This window comes from Odontesthes bonariensis, chromosome 5 (genome assembly GCF_027942865.1).
Source record: "Odontesthes bonariensis isolate fOdoBon6 chromosome 5, fOdoBon6.hap1, whole genome shotgun sequence".
Classification (NCBI taxonomy): Eukaryota; Metazoa; Chordata; class Actinopteri; order Atheriniformes; family Atherinopsidae; genus Odontesthes; species Odontesthes bonariensis.
The window spans coordinates 36,653,654-36,672,279 of NC_134510.1; the positions used below are offsets into that span (position 1 = coordinate 36,653,654).

Below are 18,626 nucleotides of genomic sequence, written 5' to 3' on the forward strand. Positions count from 1 at the left end.
CACTAGTTCCATTGGCAGATTTTTTTTGCTTATTTCAAGCAAAAACGTCTTGTATTTGTTGTTTTTCTTACTTATTTTTGGAGGGGCATTTTTTCAAGTGCACATCCTAGTGGCTTGGAAAAAATATTTAACATTGATGAGGAGCTCACCTGGAATCTTCCCCTCAGGGTCGAGCGAGTCGAAGGGGTTCTCCATGAACATCCCGACGGCAGTGGCCTCGTCCCGTCCCAGCTTGTTGTCCACAATCAGCGTGTAGTTGCCGTTGTTGATGTGGGTCGGCTTGTTAAGGAAGAGGCAGCCGTGTTTCACTGAGCCATCGCTCGAGTCCGGGATTAACTGCGTGTATACGTAGATGCTTTCTCTGAGCTGAACACCGTCGCGCAGCCAAGTCATCTTTGGCGCAGGATTGCCATCCACAGCAAAGGGGAAACACCAGTTGTGCTGCTGCACGGCGTCTTTCAGGAAGAGGATCTTAACTGGAACTGCGGACAGATGACAGGTTTGGAGGTTTAAGGGCAGCAGAATCATGCATCATGACAGGATTAATACAGTTCTCATATATTACCTGCAGCCATTTGGCTAATACAATTCCTCTAAAGAAGTCCACTTCTCAGCTAAAGTTGACAAGCATCCGCTCTTATCTCTTCATAGGTTTCGTCATGCATAAATGGAAAATATTCCCTCTACTCTGATGCTTTTTGTACAGGTATTGACATCCGGCTGAGATCACATAGAATTTCAGGGCAAGCTGGTATGATGAAATATCAAATCAAATTTATTTGGAGCACATTTCATGTACAAAACAGTTCAAAGTGCTTCACATAAAATAAAAGCAGTGCAGCAGGGAGTGGAAGAAGCATTAAAAATACATAAAAGAATATAAAGAGAAACAAATAAAATAATTTAAATTAATTTAAAAACAAGCAGTCCAGATAAGTTCAAAGATATCGTGCAGATTTCATGCATAGACACATGAGAACAGAAATGTTTTTAACCTGGATTTTAAAATGTCTCCATTTGCTGAAAGTTTAATCTCCACTGGCAGTTTGTTCCACTTGTTTGCAGCATAACAGCTAAATGCTGCTTCTCCATGTTTAGTCTGGACTCTGGACTGGACCAGCTGACCTGAGTCCTTGGATCTAAGAGCTCTGCTGGGTTTATGGCTCAGGATGTTGCGGAAATGACGATTCAACACACGCCATCTTGTTTGTCCAATGAAACTGATGGAGGAAAATGTAATATTGACAGAGGTGGAGCACTCTGAGGTACATAACTACGGTTATTAATATTAACAAGGACGTAAAACAGTGAGTGCTTTGGGAGGCAAATAGGAAAAGCCTATAAAACAGCAGTTATCTGAAGAGGCAAGCGGCCAGATATGTTTAACGTGAGCCTGTCTCCTCCGGTACTTATGCAGTTCTACGTCCGCCTGCAGCTCATGTTAATGCAATGGTTGTACAGGGGCGCAGAAACTTTAATGTCTCTGACATGTTTTTAAAGCACGGACACTTTGAAATAAAAGTGCGCAATGCAAGAGCATTAAATTGTTGCTCTTGCCTTCAACAATCATTAAGTGGGAGGTATTATTTCAACTGTGAGACATCGATAAAATGGCTTCTTTTTTGGTTTCATTAGCTTAGATTAAACAAAAACTGCCAAAAGTGTCCTGTTACGTGTCTAAACCAACTTCTGCCTAACTTGTTTTACAATGACTAGAACTATGAGGCCTACATTAACATCCTAAAATCATGTCGGCTACTAATAACAGCTTTTCACAATTTTGTTTGACAGTTAAAGGAAGATGTCATTGGGAGGCAAGGACTCCCAATCCTGGAAGAAGCTGCAAAGTAAATACCTCCAGTATATCAGCACCCAGTTTAAGGAAGTATAAAAAATAAATAAAACTGGCCTGGAAAGTTTTGAAAGACCCACAGGTTTGTGCTAAATCAGGGATGTCCAAAGTCGGTCCTGGAGGGCCGCTGTCCTGCAGGTTTCAGACGTTTCCCTGTTTCAACACACCTGATGCAGATGAAATGGATCTCTTCAAAAGATTGTTAATTCCTGCACAAGCCTGCTAATGATGCATTGGTCTGAATCAGGTGTGTTGAAGCAGGGAAACATCTAAAACCTGCAGGACAGCGGCCCTCCAGGACCGGATGCTAAACCCTCTCCTCCTCAGCAGCATCTCTGCCTGCAGCACCTACAGTAAGTAACTATTCTGATGGTGGATTTTAAAAGGAAGGATGGACAAAAATAAAATATGGCTGTGTTCGAAACAGCGTACTACATACTTCCATTCTGCATACTCATCGATCAGACAGTATGCAGAGCGTTTACCCACAATGCACTTCGCTCCTGCCCGAGCCGAAATCAGCCGGCCTGAAGCTGATTTGGCTTAAGCTCTAAACTCTGTAAACTTTAGCAACAATCTGAAACATTTTCAGGTGAGAAAGTAGTCGTTTAGATCCCCAACGTGTTGAAAACCTGACTAAAAACCGGCTATTTACAATTTTGTTCCCACGAATTCGGCGCTACTAAAGCTAGCCGCAGTGAGCAACGCACTTCCGGTTATTTTCACCAAAATAAAATACCCGTTGCCTTTTATCATAGGGAAAGCCATTAGGATACAATTGGTGCTTTTGTTTTGAAAACAGGAAGTGAACCTACCCTCGTTGTAGCTAGCTTGAAACTGCCGTTTTGACAGGAAATGACGATCGGCGACGTCACGTTACGTTGCATCTTGGGTAGTTTGAGTATGAGTAGTAACCTCATGATGCATACCCAACATTTCGGCCAATCTAGTATGCATCCGGGAACTTCTCGCTTACTCAAACTGGCATACTAACTCAAAAAGTTAGTATGAGTAGTAGGAGAAGTATGCGGCTTCGAACACAGCTTATGTGTCTCTATGGAAGCACGACGTTGGACACAACTGAAATGATCACAACTCTATCAAAGTTACAGACTTCTTTATTAAATATGTGATTTTCCTGCCCAAACTCTCTCTTTCATAGACGATAATATTTGTCTGGCGTAATCTTTCTATCTTTTTTTCTTACTGCATACTAGGCGGATGCCATTTTGTTGTCGTGTTCATAAATTGTATAATTAAAAAAGACGGAGACAAAAACAAACAAACACAGCAAACTCTGGGTTAAAATATTAGATTAGTTCCTGATTGATTTTCAAAGTGTTCTGGACTTTTACGCGTTGACTCAGGAAAATCTAAGCCAATTAAGTCAACCTAATTTATTTACTTTAGCTGAATGAAGAAGTGTTGCTTCTCCTTTCACTGCATATAATGTGTGTGTGTGTCCATTTGTTTGGCAGTCAGGTCAGTAGAAATAGCAAAAGAAACGGGTAATCTACCAGATTTATTCAGTCCCCCGTGAGACCAAAGGCAGTTTCATCCAGTCTTAATAAGTAAGGAGCAGAATTTTCTATCAAAGTCAGAGTCAAATCTGTTTGTTGATCTTTTATCCGTAAAAGAGAATTAATTTAGAATTATAAAACATAAAGACGGCAGTCTTAGAGCTGAGCAGTGAGCATGTAAGTGTGTGGAAAACAGCTTCGGCCTGTTCTCAGATCATCAGAGTCGGAGAAAAACACGAGCCTCATAACGACGGCAGAGGAGACGGGAGCACGCCGCCCGATGATAAAACTACTCAAGCAACAGATTTTTTTTTTTTCCCCAGTTTTTTTGTAACACTAAGATGGAAAATCTGCCCCTGCTGACAGAAATATTTCCTCCTATATTATGTAGTCGTCCTCAAACGTATTACTTTTACGTTCACAGATCAGAAGTCAAAGTCCTTTTAGTCTTCTTTTTATTTTTTTGGTGCACATAGAATTTGTTGTTCATCTGCTTTCAATATAAATTGAAAGTGTTATTATTATAGCAGAATAGGGGAGTACTATTTCATATGTGTAGCGGACGGTTCAAATTTCATTAGTTCATCAGAGACTCTATGCTCTGGCATCTTATGTGCTTTGTATTTTCTTTATTGTACTCGGCTGCTTCGGTTTGTTGGTACGTCAGAAGAAATAAATAGGTGTTAATGTAGATTTGAAGATGTGTTTTAATGGTTTATTTCATGATGTTCTGGTAAGTCCACTCCTTTTGCATCTTTGCTCATGAGAAGGATTTTCTTTTTTTCAGATTTTTGTTGCATTTTATTTGATAAAAGACGAGGAGAAACGAGGCAAAAAAGACTGACTTCCTTTTTAACACATGGCTTTGGCATTTTGTCCTAATTTCTTGGTAAATAAACAGAAAAACACAAGAGTTGTTGTTCATCTGTGGCTGTATTTACCTCATTTTAAGACTTGGTGATGACCAGGTTATTATTTATTTTTATTATATCATCATGCTTAAGCATTTGAATTGCGAGGGGATGTACTTTCTTTTCTAAAGGAGTCATATTCACTGTATATTTGCCCGTCTCTGTGTGTTTAATTAACATCTTCGAAAAGGCCCAGATGTCTTATGTCGACCAGATTTATCTCAGTTTTAGAACTGCAAAGGTTTTAAAACTTTGCATCAAGGATGGAAACGAGGAGAAGCGAGGCAAAAAGGTCATTCGTACCCGTTTGTATGTACAAACTCTTTGATTTTTGCTGACTGCGCCACTGTATCATATACGAATTTAAAGTTGCTCCCCGTGAGTTTCCATTGATCAATGTTCTCCATCTGCACTGCAAACCTGTGCTGACCTGCCATGAATAATGAATCCTGGTCGTTGTTGTTGTGCCCCTGACCACAAAAACTACCTGGAAGCTCTTCTGGAGTTTCAGGAAATGGCCTTGTTTAGATCGAACGCTCCTCTCGAGTGCAGAGACCCCTCGTTCTGCTGCTCTTAACCCACGACCCGGACCCAGAAAGTGCTGCGCTAAGGGGATACCGAGGCATTTGTCTCCACTCTGTGCCCAAGTCTGTTGTGCTGAGTGGAAATTAGTGCTATTAATCACATTTAACTAATCATCCATTAGTACCCTCTACTAATATTACACAAGCTATTTCACTGCAGGGGATCAAAGAAAGGCTTGAATTATATTTAATGAGAGTTCATTTCAGAATTAGACAATTAACATTTTGGAAATGTTGGAAAATATGGTCATGATCTCTGGCCAGAGTCCAGGCAGTCACAGATTCTGAATACTAATAAAAACTTTGGATTTCTCAAATTACAAGTTTTTTTTTGTTTTTTACAAGTATTACACGGCAAAGCGCACGATTCAGAAAAGCTACTTTACGAAAGGGAAGCCACATGGGTGCCATGAATCAATGGCACAGGGAGCCACTCAGCAGTAAACACCCACTGTTCTGGGAGGTAATTAGAAGTAATTAAAGGGCTGGTGGTTAACGAGTGTCCATCCACCGTGGGGCTGATGTTGATAGATCTGCTGCAGAGACGCATTTACAGACTGCCAATCACTGAGGATGGAGCCGTCTTCCGGAGTGGGAGGGAAAAGTCCATTAGCACGGACTCAAATCAAATCTGAGCACGGGTTATCAGCCCCATTTTCCTGAGGTTCATTATCCGTCCCTTGATGCTCGTGCATTTGGCCCCAGCTGATTGGCGCCCCCGCTTCTTTTTTTTTTTGGCTATATTTTCCTAATGAGTGTCACCGATTGGGTGATATGATATTGTTTGGGTAGTATTATGAGTAATGTTTCACTAATGCATCTGGCCGTCTTCTGCGGGACCGCTGGGTGCTGTCATTCCTCGGTGTTGTTCGGCTTCCAGAGGCACTAATGCATCTGAGAGCAGAAAACAACAGCAAACCTCCAGAGTCAAGCTTCAAACTGTAATTTAAAAGAACAGCACATATACGAGGCGAAGGAGTTCCTTAAGAGCGAGAAGAGCCAGGTTCACCTTCCTTTGTCCTCTCATTGTATCTGTGCATTAAATGACAGGCCATGGCTGCAGCACTTCACTCACATTATTTTAACACTTCTCCCCAGTCGCCGGTCTGAGTGGCAGATGACAGAAGGCTCCATTAGAAGCATGGTGGGTGCATACTCGTATTTGTAGAAGGGGCATTTAGAAGAAATCAGTGCAGTGCATTTTTCTTTTCTCTTGCTGTCCACCCTGCCTGCACTAGAAAATGGTCCCAGTGTGCTCTCGCCCTCACCTCCATTAAGCCCGGCGACTCGTATTGAGTTTGTGAGCTTTCAGGAACACATTTTTTTTTTCAGGCACTTACACTCAATGTTCAATTGCACCATCTCCTCCTTGGGCCCAGCTTGGTTCTCGGCCTCACAAGTCAGGTTGTGCAGGTTGTCCTTGGAGGAAACGTTGGTGAGGTAAAGGCTCAGCTTTAATTTGGAGCCCAAGATTCTGTCCTGCAACACAAAGCAGAGAGAGGTTAGTCTCACGGCTACGTATGGATCCCTCAGAGGTATGAAAAAGAGACGCTATTCACACGGGTGTAGATCAATATATCAGGGAGGCTTGCTTAGATGGATTGATATTAAATAAGCAGAATAGTAAGCACAATACAAAGAAAGTACACTCTCTCAGAATTTTAATGTATCAGACAGAAAAATAAAAATAATTTGGCTTCTACTGGTCCAAAGGACATTGTTCCATGAGAATCCGTTTCTGTTATTGTTTTATTATTTTTATTGTTTTAATATTGTTATTATTTATTATTGTTTTTACATTGTTCTCATGTTTTATGCCTTTTATTTTGTGTTGTTATTCATGTACAGCACTTTGTTTCAGCCACGGCTGTTTTAAAGGGCTTTATAAATAAAGTTGAGTTGAGTTGAGAAGTCTTGTGGTTTGTTCAGATGCAGCTTTGCAAACCTAAGCTGTGCTGCCATGTTCTTTTTAGAGAGAAGAGGCTTTCTCCTCCAGCCCTTCCACACAAGCCAGTCTGTTTCTAACTGTGCTGCCATGAACTTTAACCTTTAACATGCTAACTGAGGCCTGCAGAGTCTGAGATGTAGCTCTTGGGTTTCTGACCCTGGGGTGACCTTGCTGGGACGTCCACTCCTGGGCAGATTGACAGCTGTCCTGAATGTTTTCCACGTGTGAATAATCTTTCTCTCTGTAGAACGATGGACTCCAGATAGTTTGGAAACAGCCTCATAACCCTTCCCAGACTGATGGGCAGCAACAGCTGCTTCTCTAAGATCGCTGCTGATGTCTTTCCTCCTTGGCATCGTGTTAACACACACCTGAATGCTGCAGAGCAGCAAAACTGACCAAACTTCTGCTTTTATAGAGCTGCTCACACTGACTGATGATCAGTTAATCTTTAATTCCTCTGGAAGGAGTAAGGAATGACTTTTTAACACATGGCTTTGGCATTTTGTCCTAATTTCTTGGTAAATAAACAGAAAAACACTAGAGTTGTTGTTCATCAGCGGCTGTATTTACCTCATTTTAAGACTTGGTGATGACCAGATTATTATTTATTTTTATTATATCATCATGCTTAAGCATTTGAATTGCGAGGGGATGTACTTTCTTTTCTAAAGGAGTCATATTCACTGTATATTTGCCCGTCTCGGTGTGTCTAATTAACATCTTCGAAAGGGCCCGGATGTCTTATGTCTAACAGATTTATCCCAGTTTTAGAACTGCAAAGGATTTAAAACTTTGCATCAAGTTTTTAGCTCATAATAAAATATTAAAACATTAATTATTAATATATCTTTACAGAATCACATTGCAGTTTCATACATATACTGAAAAATCTTCATTACCCTGGTAACAAAGCGAGAGGCGAGTTCATCCGTCCGCCACCTCACGTCGGGAGTCGGACTTCCTGTCACTTCACACTCAAACGTAAGATTTCCTCCTTCCTGAATCTTGTGTTGAGAGTACACGATATTCACCTCGGGCAGAGCTGGGAGCAGCAGAGGGGACAGGATAAGCACAGTTCTGCCACTGTGGTGGTACGATGAAGAGTAAAGCCAAGCTTCTTCTTTTTTTTTTTTAAAGTCATGCAGGTAAACAGCACATGTGTTTCCAGGCAACAAGACGTTCCTGTTCTGTGTTATTAGAGCAACAATATTGAGCAAATATGTTCCCCACATTTCACTGCAGCTGCCTGTCGCAGGCTTTCATATGCCGAAGAAGACGAGGGACAAATAGTTCTTATTTTTAGCGCTGTTAGATCAGAGGCCATCATTTTTCATGCTAAGTCAGAAATACTTTACATTGAAAATGACCTTGCCGAGCTAAAATTTTCTCCTCATTTCAACAAAGCAACCACTGGGGCACAAAGGATCCATTCACATTGCACGAGTATGAGCTATATTTTCCTGTGTTTTGCAACACAGCAACTGTCAGTGCAAGTCTGGAGATCATCCACAGACAGTTTAATAGCCATTTACATGTTAATTTATGTAAACCGACCGGCTACATGTGACCCTTCCAGCTCTCAAGGTACAAATGGCCTAGTTTAAAACTAGGGCTGGGCATCGATTAAAATGTTTAATCTAATTAATCACATGATTTCCCTGATTAATCACGATTAATCGCATTTGTACACAAAATCCAAAAATGAATTCAAAAGTAGTGTATAGCTTTTAGCATTTAGTTTTATTTTAAATGTGCTGCCATATGAATGAAAGTGCCATAACATTTGTTGTGCAAACACACTTTTAACATCAGCATCTTTCTGTAGTTTTTATGTAGAAGCCTCGCTCCACTGTCTGTTTCCTTGAATGACTTGCTGCTATCAGTTGTGTGTTTTGCCTTTAAGTGATATTTTAGACTGGAACTACTACGCTGAGAAGACAATTCAACTTGGCTGTTAATGCAGGAGTTTTTTTAAAATTTATTTTGAAATACGTGCTTTTATGTTGGAACAAGTAAAACAGGAAGTAGTGCCGGTTCGTTCCGGTTAAGGCTCTAGTATGGTCGCCGCGTCTGCTAGTGCGAGCGGTGTTGATGACGTCACGATTTCGTGCCGGCTTCATATAGTGGCGCAAGACGATGCGCCAGCAGTTGCAATTTTCTCCGTCACAGAGGTGTCGCTGCTACGTGAAGGTTACCGCTAACTACTCTACAACGAAGAAAGTCAAGAAGAAAACGATGCCACTTTCAAGAGCAAGAATAGTGTAATTAAGGATGCTGCTCTAGTATTCGGATCATTTTAATTTTTTAATTCAGTTAAAAGAGCTGAAGGTCTGAAGCCCCTGGCATCAACAGAGTCTCTGCCCTCTTCTTTGCCTTCACGTATCTGTCCCGTAGCTTCTTCCACACATTCTTACAGAACTCTCCCTCTTTCTCCAAAGTTCTGCCCATCTCTGTGAACCAGTTTTGGGAGTTTACGTGGTCCCTGTGCTGTTTCACTGCAGTTTCGAACAGCTGCCTGTACAAACGCACCTCCTGACTGAGCCTGGTCTCACATCGGTCCATCCGGTTTGTCATTCTCGGAGCAGCCAAGTTACAAAAATCGACTGGTGCACGACAACGCGCTGCGCCGTCTTTTCAAGGCGAGCGCCAGGCCTGAAACGTCATTTTGACGCCACGGTCCGCCACCACCGTGAGCGACGCGTCAGCTGTGACTCCAGCTTTAGTCACACAGAGACCGAGGAGCACCTGTAGCAGTGATGTCCAACTTTAAAATGAAAATGGCCGAGTAAAAGTTCCGTACCCTTCTCCATGTTTGGTGGATCCGCCGATTACTTTCTTTTCCTGTTCCACAGCAGACAGCAACAGACTTTTACAAAATAAAAGCCTGTGAGAAACAGACTTTTACTAAATAAAAGCCTGTGAGCAACAGACTTTTGCAATAATAAAACCTGCGTTAATGCGCGATAAAATATTTGTCGACGTTAAATAATTAACAAGTTAACGCGATAATAACGAGTTAACTCACCCAGCCCTAGTTAAACTGAGGGGGGCCTTCAAATCCAAGGTTAAAAATCTTATAGAAGCATCTCCAGCTGACTCACTGTCGCACCGGAGACACACAGTCAGGATGTCATACATTAGGTTTGGTTGTAACTTATCCCTCCCCATGATGAAACGCAGGGTAAAGAGATTCTCATGAAAATGAAACTCACTGCAGTTCTCTATCACCAGAGAGTTGAGGGGTATTTCCTCGTCACCGGAAGAACAAAACAACATTTGGCTGTCCAGGTCGCCACGATCATCGTTCTGCCACTGCTGCAGCCAGAAGAGGTCACACGAGCAGATTAGACGGTTGTCCCTTAAAACCCTAAAACGAAAAGGGAGGAAATCCATCACGTAAAAAACAGCTTCAAATTCAGTGTTTAATTTATCTTAATTTCGTTTCGTCTGACTGAAAGCACAAAAGTCAGACTGTCAAACATCTTCAAGAACATTTCCTCATTAAAGCTGATAGAAAAAAGTACCCTGTGATAGTTTTGACCCACAATATGCTCTCAGACTGTTTCCTTTTTAACCGCTGCTACTATTCCATATGCTTAAAAAATATAATATAACAAAAATCTTTTAAAAGCTTCACCTTTGGAAATAAACTTTTCAGACCCTCAACCTTTATACATCTTCATTGTTAAGTCTTTTCTGTCTTTCTTTTTGAGAAACTTAATGAACTATAACCAGTGGAGGTGTGCGGCAGCGTGCTGAAAGGAGAAAAGCCTGTTTTATTCCATGACAACCACTGCAGAAATATTAATTTCACCTCTGAATTAACCTCAGCAAGAGTATGAAAGCACAATAAGATCACAAAAACTGAAAGATACACTAAAACGGAATTGTACCTCGAAGATTTCTGCCGTTTATTCATCGTTTTTTTTCATACTTTAAGCTCCGACATGCATCTCAACAGCAGAAATTGGTATGAAATAAACCGCTGGCACAGCTTCTGATTATTCTGGGAAAAGCAGAGCACCGTGACCTCGGAAACTTTGCTTGTTCTGTTGTTCATGTCAAGAATTCACATGCACGGACATGTGCTCCAATCAGAGTGAATAGGATTTTTAAGATTTTTAAAGTTAAAGTAGGGCCTGCATGGTGGTGCAGTGGTGTGGGTTCTCTCCGGCTGCCTCCCACCGCCCTAAAGCATGTGTATCAGGTTAATTGGTGTCCCTAAATTGGTGTCTCCGGGTAAGCTGTCCAGGGTGTACCCCGCCTCTCGCCCAATGAAGGCTGGGATAGGCTGCAGTTGGATTAAGCCGGTATAGAAAATGGATGGATGGATGCAGAAAACTGCATATAATTTTACCAAATTCCCACACCATATGTGACCCTGTCTTTAAACCTCAAACTGTCTGAAAGGTTTTGTTACCTTCAACTTCACTGCAAGTCTACAACACAAGTGGGTTATACTTTAAAGGGATAGTTCGCCTCTTTTGCTGTGTAACATCCCATATCAGCAACATCATTTCTGAACATCTTCTTACCCCCTGCTGCGTCCTGTGAGCAGAGTTCCAGCCTTGTTTTGGCGTTGATGAAGGTAGTCCGGCTAGTTGGCTGGGGCTTAAAAAATAAAGCGTTTTGCTTCTCAAAACAATATCCGTTCAAAAGAGTAATACATTTGCATCACAAAATCGTTCTCCAGGAAAAAGTCAGACCTCACAATCGCTTGGCCCTATTTTCTCTCCCTTCGTATCACTGCCTGCTGCCGCCTGCCGACAGCAGGAGTTTGTTACGGTGTTTGCTGCTCGGTCTGCACAGCAGGCAGTGATAAGAAGGGAGAGAAAATAGGGCCAAGCGATTGTGAGGTCTGACTTTTTCCTGGAGAACGATTTTGTGATGCAAATGTATTACTCTGTTGAACGCATATTGTTTTGAGAAGCAAAACGCTTTATTTTTTAAACCCCAGCCAACTAGCCGGACTACCTTCATCAACACCAAAACGAGGCTGGAACTCGGCTCACAGGACGCAGCAGGGGGTAAGAAGATGTTCAGAAATGATGTTGCTGATATGGGATGTCATACAGCCTCATGTCTAAAGAGGCGAACTATCCCTTTAAGATCATGTGGAAACAAAAGATAACTGTTTAATATCCTGTAGTATGTATGAAGCGTTCTGTTGCTTTTGCTCTTGTGGAATTATCGAAGTGTATGTTTTACTCTTTTAAGTCCACCATTGCTAAAAAAATAAAGTTTCAAACCATTTCAACATTTCCTAAAGATGTTTGTTATATGTTACAAACAGACATCATGAGCAAAATCAGCGGTGCGATGGCTGAGAAAGTCTCAGAAAGGCAACGTCAGACAGCCTGTGTTGTCACCTATTGGAGGAACCAGTGTGTACCAGTCCTGGCTACTTGAGGGCCGGGGTTGTACAGCTAATTTGTATTTTCCGGGAGGATTAGCAAGCTGGAGAGAAGGTGGTACAGTCTTGGTGGAGAACAAAGCAAAAGCAGAGCTGAAAAAGGAGCCGTAGCACATTGGAGGCAGTGAAGGGGCCTCAAATGATGCAAAAAAATGAAAGAAACCTATTATTATCTCTTCATTTTCCTCGGTTTATAAGATCATTGTGTTCTGTGAATCCACCTCGACCTCGCATGAATTTAAAACTCGTCAAATAACAGAACATTGTCACTTTGAATTTAAAGGGACTCACAGGTTTAGCAGAGGCAGAAAATGAAACACTTTCCAGCTGATGTGCTCCAGAGAGTTTGATGCCAGGTTCCTGTAACACAAGAAGATCGAACGTGACAGAATAAACATGAATTTTACTTGTATTTTACAGTAGCACGCACAAAGGTTCAGTTAAATCTAACAGTACAAACAATTAAAGAGATGTGGAAACCACCAATCCATTGAATTTCAGGTAAATATGTTTTTCCTTTATCATTGTACAATAGTTCTGTTCTGCAGTTGAGTCAAGCTGTGGTTTGATTCTCAGAACAATGCGTGCCTGCTTTGAATTACACTAAGTGGAGAACATTAATGCATCCAAATGGGCTCTGATCAATTACCCAGGCAGGCATTTCACACCAGCCAGGAGCCACATTCACAAACAGCCCCGGCACACCTCTCTGGGATTGTTCAGTGTTCAGTACATTAGGTGATTAGTCCAGAGTCACAAACAGTTCTTAGTAGAAGGATGCTGGTTTGGTGCAGAACACAGAAACTTCCAAGAGCTGCAATTACAAAAGATTTATTGGAGAAATGCCACTATTTATGGTGTTGTGCAACAAAACAAAGACAGAGAAGTCAAATGTCTTTGGGTTAGTCGTGCCAGGAGAAGTGCTCAGAAACTTTAGGATAAAGTGTTATGAAATGCCGGAACATTCGAGGTTCCCTGAGGACAACCCAAACTGATTTTGGTGTCTCATGTCTCAATTATTGGATGCATTGACAGAAAGTTTTTGCACATTTAAAACACAGATATTTCTGTTTTTGATCATCTGAAATCGTCCGATAGTTTGCTGCAAAATTAGACATTCTTATCAGATTCAGTCTCAGTTTTTTATGCTCATTAGCAAATCTTTGCCGGTAATATGTCTAATTAACATGTTAAACGCAGAGGTGGGTAGTAACGAGTTACATTTACTTGAGTACGTTTTTTGAAATAATTGTACTTCTAGGAGTAGTTTTAATTCACTATACTTTTTACTTTTCCTTGAGTAGATGTGTGCAGCAGAAACTGTCCTCTTACTCCGCTACATTAGGCTACAATGAGCTGGTTACTTTTCTTCTTACCTCTTTGGTATTCTACGCCTCATTATTTTTATCCCCCCGCGTACGCCTCATTTTAATGTTTTATTCTACCACCTGACTGTGTTCCACCAATCAGACGCAGCCGTGCAGTCTGGTCACGTGACCATACTCGATATCAGCGGCGGGACGGGTTAGCTTTAGCATTAGCAGTCGTAGCAAACAAACAAAGAAACAGATGAAAAATGTCAGAACCAACGGTGGGAAATGAAGACGCAGACGAGGCCTCATACTGAAAGCATGTTTACCTTACAAAGAGTGAGAAACAGCAGCTACATTATGTGTCTTCTGTGTCAACCAAAACAAACGCACATTTCAGCAGAAACTCAACATCTAACTTGAGGAAACATGTAGCGCTAAGTTTCCTAAACTCGTTTTTTTTCCCCCATGGATAGGTGAATGTTTGTTTTTTAGGTTACATATGTTTTAAACATTTCCTAAGTCTCTTTTATTTTTTATTGAAGTTCTTGAATTTACCTGGATTATTTTATTTTAAGCTATTTTGTAACTAATTAATTCATTTTGATTTATTTTATCAATTGGATGAACTCTAATTTGCCTAAAGATGATTATTTAGTATTTTTGTCTGTCTGATTGAATGCTTGTGTTAACAAATAAATCAGACGTTACTCAACATTTACTCAGTACTTGAGTAGTTTTTTCACCGGCACTTTTTTACTCTTACTCAAGTAATTATTTGGATGACTACTTTTTACTTTTACTTGAGTACAATTTTTGGCTGCTCTACCCACCTCTGGTTAAACGTAGTGTCACTGTGAGCATCTTGGCTCTAAGCATGGTGTTGGCACTGGGCTGGTCCAACTGCAGCAGGTAATAGAAAATCGACCAAACGGCAACATCATCGTGTTACTGTAAAGGTCTATTCCAACATCACTTCTTTTTTTTCCCCACAGGGTCACAGTTGCAAAGCAGAATTAGGGGCTTATTGAGACACCTTCAGGCTTGGCTCTGGATTCTGAGTATCCCAAAGATGTTTCACTTCTTTCCGGCAACATATGCTGGAAATATAATCTGCTTCCACAATAGGTCACCGCTCGGATTTAATTAAGCAAATAGGTGAGAACCTCCCATTGGAAAAGTACTGCAGTAATTAATATGTTTTGGCTTCAACAATTTATTCACCCTTAACTGATGCAGCGAGCAGCTTCTCATTCCTTAAACAATCGTGCCAGAGGCCACATCCTGCATCAAACAGACGGAAAGAGTCAAGCTCAAGCTTATCGCTGAAACTACTAAAACTGCATTAAGAACTGTCCAACGCGTCATAAAAACCTCGAAGGACAGTGCAGAGTCATCGTCTTGGGTCAGAAAAGAATCCTAAATGATTTAAACATTTGGTGAAATCTAACGGAAGAAAATCAACAGAACGTTTAATATTGAAAGTAAAAGCATTTCAGTGCAGGGTTTTGGGATTAAACAGCTGTGTAGCTCTAAGAAAACCACTCATCTGTTCGTCTAATTGGAAAAAAATCTGTTTGGGAGCATAAAGATTGGAGAAGGGAGCAGGTCCAAAAGGTGCTGTGGGCTGATGAGTCCAGACTTACTCTGTTTCAGAGGGATGAGGGCATCAGGGTGGACGGAGTGCTGCACCTATCATATCCAGTGCCTAATGAACAAGCCTGGGAGGGTAGCATTATGATCTGGGGTTTGCTTTGGATGGTCAGAAAAAATTAGGTCAGATGACTACCTGAATATACTGAATGATCAGTTTTTCATCAACAAAGGACTCAAACACCTTTAAAAATCTTTTGGATGTGCTTGAAAAGACTTAAAGTTGGCGGTTCGACTCCCCTATCACCACTACAAGATGTTAATACTACGGATGGAGATATGTATGACTTTGCACAAGCTTATGGAAACATTTACTCTGCACATGTCTGCCACAGTCAGTGGGGTTACATGGCACAGAAAGGATCGGATTATTGGCTAAATTACAATAAGACAATAAGAGTTATTAAATTCTAGGGCTGGGCAACGATTAAAATGTTTAATCTAATTAATCACATGATTTCCCTGATTAATCACGATTAATCGCATTTGTACGTAAAATCCAAAAATGAATCCAAAAGTAGCGTATAGCTTTTAGCATTTAGCTTTATTTTAAATGTGCTGCCATATGAATGAAAGTGCCATAACATTTGTTGTGCAAACACACTTTTAACATCAGCATCTTTCTGTAGTTTTTATGTAGAAGCCTCGCTCCACTGTCTGTTTCCTTGAATGACTTGCTGCTATCAGTTGTGTGTTTTGCCTTTAAGTGATATTTTAGACTGGAACTACTGAGGTGAGAAGACAATTCAACTTGGCAGTAAATGCAGGAGTTTTTAAAAAAAAATTATTTTGAAATACGTGCTTTTATGTTGAAACAAGTAAAACAGGAAGTAGCGCCGGTTAGCTCCGTGAGCTTCGCACAGAGACCGAGGAGCACCTGTAGCGGTGATGTTACAGACAGCAGCAGACTTTTACAATAATAAAACCTGCGTTAATGTGAAATAAAATATTTATCAGTGTTAAATAATTAAAAAGTTAACGAGATAATAATGAGTTAACTCTCCCAGCCCTATTAAGTTCATGTAGACACCTTAATCTGACTATAAATTGAATCGGATCGGATTAAGACCTCGAGATAACTGGGTTGAAAGTCACTCTAAACCTGCTTGTAGACGCTGAAGCACGTGGTGAATCAGACTTTGCGTTCTGTGCATGCTCCAGATGTTTTCCCGGGGTCGTGACCCGGAAGTCAAAGGAGACGATATTCCTGTTGTTGTCGCCGTCAGAAAGAAACAAACAACGCGATGGAGAATGCTCCGTTGGGCATCGAGTTTGTGCAACAAGCAGCTCATCACAGAGCAAATGTAGAGGGACGTAGCTTCATCTGGCTCTGCGTTCTCCATCTTTCTCCAATGCCTGAGTTTGTTGTTGTTGTTGGTGGTGAAGAGGTCAATAGGAAGTGGCTCTATTAGCAACAGCTGGAATGGGTACAGCGCCACCTATCATACCGGGGTATGACACGCTTTGTGCCTCTGATCCCATTCATTCACCGCCATATATCCAAGGATAAATGCTCAAATAAGGAGCTTAATCCAACTATAATCGAATTAATCTCATCATGTAGACCCACTGCATGTTTTGGTTTGTTTTGGGCGAGGAAGTACCATCGTTACCATCGTTACCATCGTTACCATCCTCCATAGCATGAATGTGGCTTTGTGGAGTTGTAGCTATACTCGCTGCTGACTCGATTACTAAATATCAAAGAACTGAGACGCATCCATGCTGATAAACCTAATTCTATGTCTCATAATATTACTGTGATAGAATGCCACATATCCTATCCTCTCAGGCCACTTAAATATCATCACAGAGGAGCTGAAATGATCCTTAGGCTTCCAGAGATCCAGGCTGTAAATAAACCTCCCTCAGAAGATGACAGAAAGCCACACTGGGGAACGTGCACATGGAAACCAATACATAATCACTCTGACAGGGCCAAGGGTTCAATTATTTGTTTTCCTTGCTCCCAGAAGTTCATGTCAGATGGGTTAGCCATTGGGGCTTATCCATTACCGGCTCGATTCCTCCTCCTGTCCACAGGGGCAGAACAGAGCCGGGAATAGAGCTCAATCTTTTCTGGCCACTCTTAAGCAGATTTTTTACAAAAACGACTATTGAATCCAAGACGTTTCTGTGTGTGGATGAAGGCAGAGGAGGGGGGGGAGAAAGGAAAGTGGCTTGAGATGATGGTTTTTAGTTTGCAGGCAGTCGCTCTTAATCTCAGAAATACATCTGTCACCCAGAAACCCTTCTACTCCACCCAGCCTCTCTCTCCACAGTGAAATATTGATTAAGTGATAATGGACCCTTAGTGGAGTGTATTTATTATGCATCAGTTGTCGATAATCCGCCAAAGTGAGCGAGTAAAAGGTGACTGGTGGATGTCTTCTCCAATTTCTTGAGCTATACCCAGCCTCCTCCCCCTCATAGCCCCACGATCGTCTCTGGTCCTCCAAACAAACCCGCCTGTCTTTCAGATAAACAACATTGGACATGTAGCACACGCTCGGTAAAATGATGAGGACAAGATGGTGGGGATAAGGCTCAGCGTCTGATGAATAGACAGATTCGATGGCTTCGTTTGTTTCGTCCAACATGGACTGTAACGCTGCCATATGGTTCCCGAGCGTAACGACCAAAAAACATATGAGATGCAACAGAAAATGGGTGATTTAAGATTATCTGCTCACACAGCAGCGTCTTTCTGTCTTCCAGACTTGTTTGTTGTCCCTGACAGAAGACTTAATTATCTTTAGGGCTGCAGATAAATACCATTTACACTATGGATTGGCATGATGATTAATTTTCTGTTAATCGATGATCATCAACCCCGTAAAAGGTCTAAGATGATGTTTTTAAACAAGCTCTACGGAATGAAATACTCTCTCTACTCTAAGTAATTTGCTTCTTCGGTATCTTAGAAGAGCTGGAAAACAGATCAGATCTGAGGGAAGATTCTTCACATTTTGATTTGTCACTTTATGTAACATGCACACTGGAAAAAGTGCCCCTCAAATACAAAAACCAACAAATACAAGACGTTTTAGCTTGAAATAAGCAAAAAAAATCTGCCAATGGAACTAGTGAAAATCGACTTGTCAAGATTTCTTGACATAAAATGTGATATTTAGGACTTTTGAGATAAAAGTGATCTTGAAATTAGCTTAAAAACCTCTTCAAATAAAAAAAAAGCTTGTTTCATGTGAAATATGACTCAAAACAATTTGTTTTCAAGACTTTTTCATTTAACAAGATATTCAAGATGTATTGTATTAAAACAAGTCCCTATATCTGGCTGAAATAGTACTTGTTAGGCAGTTGTGTCTTATATTAAGTGATAATGAGATATTCAATGAGACAAACATACTTGGTAAGATTTAGATTTTTTTCCAGTGTACGGATTAAGTGAAAGCACCAATGAATACTCTC

At 41.0% G+C, this 18,626-nt stretch overlaps 1 protein-coding gene across 2 annotated transcripts in view; it reads right to left on the reverse strand.

Annotated features, from left to right (window-relative positions):
* Positions 1-18,626, reverse strand: part of ntrk1 (neurotrophic tyrosine kinase, receptor, type 1) — a 52,070-nt gene that overhangs the window by 24,527 nt on the left and 8,917 nt on the right. For both annotated transcript variants that reach the window (XM_075466275.1, XM_075466274.1), the window contains exons 4-8: positions 12,523-12,591; positions 10,031-10,185; positions 7,718-7,860; positions 6,208-6,346; positions 150-482 (exon numbers count right to left, since the gene is read on the reverse strand). In XM_075466275.1, coding sequence (XP_075322390.1) covers positions 150-482; positions 6,208-6,346; positions 7,718-7,860; positions 10,031-10,185; positions 12,523-12,591 — 839 coding nt within the window. The remainder of the gene's footprint in view (positions 1-149; positions 483-6,207; positions 6,347-7,717; positions 7,861-10,030; positions 10,186-12,522; positions 12,592-18,626) is intronic.